This window comes from Saccopteryx bilineata, chromosome 10, assembly GCF_036850765.1.
Source record: "Saccopteryx bilineata isolate mSacBil1 chromosome 10, mSacBil1_pri_phased_curated, whole genome shotgun sequence".
Taxonomy (NCBI): Eukaryota; Metazoa; Chordata; class Mammalia; order Chiroptera; family Emballonuridae; genus Saccopteryx; species Saccopteryx bilineata.
The window spans coordinates 11,229,753-11,237,380 of record NC_089499.1 but is presented as its reverse complement, the minus strand read 5'-3'; the positions used below and the strand labels follow the sequence as shown (position 1 = coordinate 11,237,380).

At 43.9% G+C, this 7,628-nt stretch overlaps 2 protein-coding genes across 4 annotated transcripts in view; both read left to right on the top strand.

The window, feature by feature from the left end:
* Positions 1 to 1,927: 1,927 nt before the first annotated feature.
* On the top strand, positions 1,928 to 5,568 carry SS18L2 (SS18 like 2). The gene is made up of 3 exons (XM_066244477.1): positions 1,928 to 2,110; positions 2,352 to 2,428; positions 4,671 to 5,568. The coding sequence occupies exons 1-3, from the start codon at positions 2,042 to 2,044 to the stop codon at positions 4,756 to 4,758; spliced, it is 234 nt and encodes a 77-aa protein (XP_066100574.1). The 5' UTR covers positions 1,928 to 2,041; the 3' UTR covers positions 4,759 to 5,568.
* Positions 5,569 to 5,636: 68 nt separating this feature from the next.
* Positions 5,637 to 7,628, top strand: part of NKTR (natural killer cell triggering receptor) — a 56,349-nt gene continuing 54,357 nt past the window's right edge. For 2 of the 3 annotated variants that reach the window (XM_066244470.1, XM_066244466.1), the window contains exon 1: positions 5,637 to 5,751. The gene's annotated coding sequence lies outside the window, so the exon portion shown is untranslated. The remainder of the gene's footprint in view (positions 5,752 to 7,628) is intronic. The other variant, XM_066244472.1, reaches the window with a different exon arrangement.

Sequence of the window (7,628 nt, the reverse complement as noted above, 5' to 3'; positions counted from 1 at the left end):
ACTAGAGAGAATAGAAGAGATGAGACAATGTAGAATATTGTAGGCCCTGGCAGAAAGTTTGGGACAGTGGAATACTGATCAGATTTGCATTTTGTGAAAGTTACTTTGGCTGCTGAAACCAAAATGGCAAGGAAGCCCTGGTCGGATAGCTTGATGGGTAGTGCATGGTCTTGAAACTCAGAGGTTGCAGGTTCGATCCCCAGTCAGAGCACATATTGAAATATATCAATGTTCCTGTCTCTCTCTCATTAAAATTTATAAAATAATAATAAAAGAAAGAATTTAGAAAGACCAAAATGGAGAAGATTCATGGAAGCTGGTCAGACCAGGTAGGAAGCCAATGCATCTGGGCAAGAGAAGGTGAAGCTAGAGCTTGGACCGGAGCAATGCTGATGAGGAAGAGAACTGGGCAGTCTGTAGAGAAATGTAGGAGCAAAATCAACAGGACTTGGTGATGAATTGGATATGAAAGTGTGAAAAAGTAGCTTCAAGGATGATGCCACGATTCAGCCTTGAGTGAATGGGTGGATGTGGAAAGATTCATAGATAGGGAGAACACTAGAAGATCTGATTTTGGAAAGAAGATTGGTCCTTCGTTCCAGTCTTCTGGTTTGGGAATAACAGTACAGACTGGGGAACCAGGAACCCCTGAGTCCTGGCCCAACTCAGGCATGTTGCCCCACTTCTCTCACTAGGTTTACCCTCTGTGAAATGGCTTGAAAGCTGCCTCCTCACAGGGTTGAATAAAAGGATTGTGGAGGGAAATCCCAGCAAAAGCAGATGAGCTGGCTGGCTCTGGATCTGGGCCATCACTCTAGGAAATGAAGCTCTAGGAAGCAGAATGGCCTCCAGACTCCTTTTGAGGAGCAAAGGCTTCCGAGCTCTGCCTCCTAAATGGTGTAGCTGCTGCTCACTCTGCTTCAGGGAAAACCAGCCTTGTTCCTATGTCCACCATGGCTGGGCTGGACAAGCCAAAAGATAACCACTTTAGAGTTTTAGTGGTTGCCAACAGTAACTGTGTGGCTCAAGAGGGTAGGCCCAACCTTCTTTCTTGGTCTTGCAGCAAACCACTTCTATGGAATGGTGGGTAGGCAGTAGGGGATAGTGGTTAAGAGCGAGGATTTTAAAGCTAGACTGCATGTGTTCAGATACTGGTTTTGCCCTTAGTAGCTATGACACTTTGGGAAGGTTACTTATGTTTTTTTCACCTGTAAAATGGAGAAAATAATGGTACTTTTTTAGGGTTGTAAAACTAATAAAGCATTATTATTGTCCAAAGGAAAAATAGGCATGTATGTGAGTTTCTCCCTCAGCAAAAATAAAGCACGCACCGGTGTTTTCCTTGGCCCTTCCGGGTTTGGCTTGGCAGGAGGAACTGCCCAGGGTTCTTGCTCCAGATGCAAGCCTGGAGGCACAAGAGTAATGTCAAAAGATGAGTGCCTGCGGGCCTACTATATGGGTTCCAGCCACGTTCTTAAGTGACCCCCCCCCCCACGGTGCTCCTTAATAAAGACTGTACACAGAGTAATAAAAGGCCAGGAGACCCTGGCCTGGTGGTTCAATTGGCATCCTCCCTAAACGCTACAATGTTATGGAAAGTTGCGGGTTCAATCTTCAGTGTGGGCCCATACGAGAATCAACCAATGAATGCACAAATAAGTGAAACAACTAGTCAATATTTCTCTCTCCTTCAAAATCAACCAGTAAACACAAAGGCAAGGTGATCCCAGGTTCAACCCCCAAATTTTCTCTTCACACTGCGCAAACGCAAAGGCTCCGCTAGGAGCTATAGAGCCCCAGGGGCGGGCCGAGAAGGACGCCGAAGTCCCTCCTGCTCGTCCAATCACAAGTGACGTTCCGCCTGGTTCCGCCTTAAGCGGGAGGGCCCAATCAACGTGGAGAGCGAGAGCGTAAGCCCAAACCGAGGGCGCTCTCGGCTGCGGGCCGTGGTGTGTGTGTGTGGGGGGCTGGTAGTGGCCGCTGCTCTGGCTGCGCGAGAGTTCACGGGGCCCGAGACCAGGTTCCCACCGGGCTTCCGGGAATGTCGGTGGCCTTCGTACCAGACTGGCTGCGAGGCAAAGCGCAAGTCAATCAGGAGACGATCCAGAGGGTGAGCGCTAAGGCGGGCGGAGAGAAAGGGTTTCTTAGTCGAGAGAACTGGAAGGGCTGCAGGGGCGTGACGAGGGCGGCACCCCGGCCGAGACGTGTGCGCCTAGGCTGTTGGCTGTTAGCTGTAGGAGGGCGATGGAAGCCAAGTCTGCGAAGGCGGCGAGGCAGGGCTGTGCTTACCTTGAGCAGGTTCCTGAACGTCTTGATGTCGTTTGGCACTGACCCTTTCTCTGGTCTTTCAGCTCCTGGAGGAGAATGACCAGCTGATCCGCTGTATCGTGGAGTATCAGAACAAAGGCCGGGCGAATGAGTGCGTCCAGTAAGTCCCCAACCCTTTCCCCTTCCTTTTGAGTAAAGGGGAAGCCAGCCTGGCGATACAGCAGCTGTCCTGAACTACTAGTCTTGGGTGATTGATGGCAGATGAGAACCAGAGGTTGCTTACCTACCCATTGTGAAGCCTGGAGTCAGATAGATGTAGCTCCCTCTTCAAAACTTAAGTTATGCTCATTGCAAAGCCTTCTTCACGTCAGGCCATGTCAGCTGACGACAACGGGGATGGGGAGGGAAGCGCAAGGAAAACTAGTTTCAGGAGATGAGAGCAGGTGGCTGTTTGCTTATCACGGATCTCTAGCCCATCCTTTTTCTGCTGAGTTCCAGGGGAGGGATGTCAAACCATTAGGCTGCTAAGCACCCATATTTCTAACTTTGTAACACATGCAAAGACCAATGAAAAATTTCCAAGTTAGGCCAAAGGTAAATTCTGCTCAGTAATATAATGTACTTTCTAATCATATACTAAAATGAGAGAAAATAGTCTGTTTTCTAATTGTAGTCCAGGAATTATGCCCCATTTAATTTAGAAAAAAATACATTATTTCATTGTTACTGAAGCCATGTTTAAGAAAACCATGGTTTTGCCCTGGCCGGTTGGCTCAGCGGTAGAGCGTCGGCCTAGCGTGCGGAGGACCCGGGTTCGATTCCCGGCCAGGGCACACAGGAGAAGCGCCCATTTGCTTCTCCACCCCTCCGCCGCGCTTTCCTCTCTGTCTCTCTCTTCCCCTCCCGCAGCCAAGGCTCCATTGGAGCAAAGATGGCCCGGGCGCTGGGGATGGCTCTGTGGCCTCTGCCTCAGGCGCTAGAGTGGCTCTGGTCGCAATATGGCGACGCCCAGGATGGGCAGAGCATCGCCCCCTGGGGGGCAGAGCACCGCCCCTGGTGGGCGTGCCGGGTGGAACCCGGTCGGGCGCATGCGGGAGTCTGTCTGACTGTCTCTCCCTGTTTCCAGCTTCAGAAAAATGAAAAAAAAAAAAAAAAAAAAAAAGAAAACCATGGTTTTCCCATCCCCTAAAAACCACCTACAACCCCTTGCTGAACAGCTCAGTGGAATAATCTTGGGTAAGATTTTACATTTGACTCTGGCATTTGGTAATTTGCTTTTTCACAGTGTATAGCAAACACTGTTAGTATTCTATGTGAAAAATAGTTGCAGAACTATTTGGTGCAGTGACTCAGCCTGTGGGTAAGAAAGTTATCAAAAAGCATCAACTTGGAACGTTGAGGTCTTTGGTTTGAAACCTTGGGCTGGCCCTGTCAAGCAACTACATTGCACAGGCCATGCTTCATGCCCCCTAGTCTGACTTTTCTTCCCGGGTAGGGAGCACTACTCCGTGATTGCAAATCACTACCATAGGAGGCTCACATGGAAGTATTTCGTCCCTGCTTGAAGTTTGTTCAGGTATGTTACAAGTACTACTGAGTACCAGGCACTGTCCTAGTTACTGGGATAGCAATACCAAAACAGCAGCTCTGCTGGCATGAAGCTTACCTTCTAGACACTGGAATCTAGAGGGAGGAAATTATATAATCAGGCACATGCTAATAACTCTTTGAATCAGAATAAAGCAGGATAAGTGGGGGAAAGTGTGCTGTTTTATACAGCGTATCTCTGATGTGACATTTGAGTGGATGTCTTAGAAAAGGGAGCCAACTCTGCAAGTATGTGAGGCAAGCCCTTAGGCTGGAGTGTGCTGGATATCTTTTAAGTGACAGCAAGGAGGCCACTGTAGCCAGAATTCAGTGAGCAAAGGGAAAGTGGTAGGAGACGAGATCAGAGAGGTTAACTAGAGGCCCAGATCATGTAGGGCCTTGTAAGCCATGAGAAGGGTTCAGCTTTACTCAGAATGAGATGGGAGCCTTTAGAAGGCATTAAACAGAGATATGACATAATCTTAACTTAAATTACAGTGATTACTGAAGATGCTATGTGGAGAATAGAGTAAGGGTACAGAGGTAGAGCGGGGGACCATTAGGAGACTGATCCAATATCCTAGTCTAAGCAAGAAGTGATAGTGGCTTGGCCTAAAGAGGTGGCTATGGAAATAAGTAAGAATAGGTAAGATTCTGAATGTATTTTCCTTGAATGTGTTAAATAAGAAGATTGATAGCACTGAGTCATCCAGTCAATGGATGAGCCATTCCATTAAAGTAGGTAAATTATTTTTCAGTTGTTTGTTCATTGTCAGTAAAAACAAGACTAATTTTTGCCTGTTTTTCACCCATAGGTACCAGCATGTGTTACATAGAAATCTCATCTATTTGGCTACCATTGCGGATGCCAACCCAACCAGTCCTTCAAAAGTAATGGAATGATTTTCCAGTTGGCTGTTGTGAGGAGTAATTGAATGTAATCCATTTTCTGTGAAATGGAAACAGGATCTTGACCAACTCAACTGCTGAAAACATGAAGGAAATCTCTACGGCTCTTTTAAAAGTGTGAAAATGTGAAGGAATCTAGTCAATTAACTGTATTTCAATGTAAATATTTATTTTAATAATTAAGCAGATTCTCAATTAAGTTGCCCCAGGTATTTTCTTTCTTGCGTATTTGCGTTTGGATAACAGTGATATCATGAGCATCTTTGAAGTCTTCCTCTTTAGTTTCATCCTGAAGAGGAAACTGAGCAGGTGCTTGGCAATCAGTAGGAACTGGTGAGACTCCTGCCTGAGACCCTGCAGAAGTTGTCTTCCCTTCTGCCAGTTTATAGTTGTGGACCTCCTGACCTCCTTCCAGGTTGCTTTGAAATAAAGCTATGTAGGAGACGACCCTGCACCAGTATAACCGGCAGTTAACTGCAGAGTAAGGGTTACTTGAAGACAAGAGATCTTGGAGTATGTTAGCCATAAGGAGACACTGGCCCGGGTTACTGGGATGCAAGTACGCAGGATTCTTGAAGGAATGCCTCCAAGAACCAGATGTCCTTTGTAATTGATAAGCTCTGGGACTCGGACTCTTCTTGTGTCCTATCCGTGTTCATGAAAGAAACACAGATGTGCAGGGTTGGGGATGAAACGGATGGGAAAAAAGGCTTGTGTAGCTTTCTAGTTTTATCTGCTGAGCTGTGGCTTTTGGAACTCAATAAATATGCAGTGGCGCAGTTTCTTGGAGCTGATTCTGCCTAAGAGTTTCAGCTCTCTGCCCAGTTATTTGAATCTGGTGTGTCTTTTGCCTCGCAAGCCCGAACCGAAAAGAAATTCGTAACATCTGGCGCCCAACGGGCACAATCCCACGTACAGGGGCTTGAAGAGGTCAGAGGTTGCAGTCTCAGGATCATCAGACCGAAGGGGGATAAGACTGTTCGGAAGGTAAGCGAATCCTTCGGGAGGCAGAGTGATGGGGAATTCTTGTGCCAATTCCTCATTGGAGACCCCAAAATACATGAAACTACTGCAAACATTATTAGAAGGGTCTGGTGTGACTAAAAAGTAAAAATATTAAGTTATTAATTAAAAATATAAGAAAGCATTGTTACTGGTTTCAGCCACAAGGAAAGGCTGCTTTAAGTTTAAAAACCTGGAACCAAGTAATGAAAGCTTTATGGCGTAATCATCAACAAGGAGACACTATTCCTCTTTCTGTTTGGTCTCTTTGTAATTCGATTTCTTTAGCTTTGCAACCATTACACTACGATTCTGAATCCTCATGGCCTCCAGCTTGTCAGGTCAAGTCTGACATTAATATAGGTTGAGCAGTAACTGTTAAAAGGAGAGAAGCTTGAAGCTTTACATCAATTAATACAAACTCAATTAGGACATATAGAAGAATCACGAAGTCCTTAGAATTCTCCAACCTATATAATAATGAAAAAATACTGATTTTCTTTGATGTTTTGGCTACAATCCTCTGAACTATCATTTTGTTTCTTTCTTATTCTTTGCCTGGAAATTTATATGGGTGACTCCTGATGGATCCAATTACAAAATCTCTTTTATTTTCTTCTCGGGAGATTTTAATTAGTCTCATCCATCCTTAGTCTCTGTCAGAAAATACCCTGACTAAAGTCAGGCGGACATCTTTCTAGTCTAATTATACTCTGCAATCCCGGCTTTCTCTCTGGCTTGTTTCATTTGTCTGAATCTAGTTTCTGTTTAGTTTTTATTTAATGTTGTCTAAAATGTAATTTTTAAGGCCTGAGTTTATTGCATACAAAAATTGGAAATGCTGGCTCTTATATTGAAAAAATAGTTTTATCCATATATTTTTTATTTTAAAATTAGAAATTATAAAGAGCTCATTTAAATTTAAATTAAGTAGAATATGAATCCTTAAGACTTGCTAATTTTGTTAATGCATTATAAGGTATATTCAAAGTTAGAAGTCAAATAATTCAAGTATTAAAATTAATCAAAATTATGTTATATTTCTGTTTCTATGCTGACAATTATCTTATTTATATATAAAAATATACTCAAATCTGTAAAACAAAGGATTTAAGTAAAATTAAGTCATTTCAAAAATTTATCTCAAGCTGCTTCAGGCAGTTGGCTGCTTGTCAGGCCACATCCTGAAAAAGAGGGGCCCCCAGGAAAGCAGGAATTTAACTCCTCTAATGCCTTATAATAGACTTAACAATACAAAGACTTTTAGATACAAAAGCTAATGCATCTGTTATTGCTAAGCAACAATAGTTTTCTTCCTGGCCCATTTAGGCAGTAGTCACTAAGTTGCACAGATTAGGAGAAAGTCCCTAACAAAGCTCTAACATTTTTTTACAATGGGAAAATAACAAAAGCCATTTGGCTTCTAATAAAGAAAAGCATTTATCTTCTAAACAATTAAAGGAGCGACTTTTTAAATTACAATCTAAACTTTTTAACAAGGAGTTTTTATACTCTATAACCAAATCTCTGTCAAAACTCTTTTAAAGAGTTAAAAACGGCTTACTCCCAGTATAGAACTAACTGTCCTTATACACCTAAACTGCCCTAAAATGGCTGGTTAGTCGAAAACAAATAAGATTCCTGAAGGCCAAAACAACCTAAAACAGGCACAAAGAGGGGCCATCAAAAGAAGGCTTAAGAACTAACAAAGGTGAGGCTCAAACCCTCACCCCCAAAAATACAGGAGACTGCTCCCCTGAAATAGTGGCCATCACCCACTGTCTCGGACACCTAAAAAGGGGGACTCCATAAAAACTCTAAAAAACCCAAACAGCTAATAATACTACCAATAAGGTAGCCCT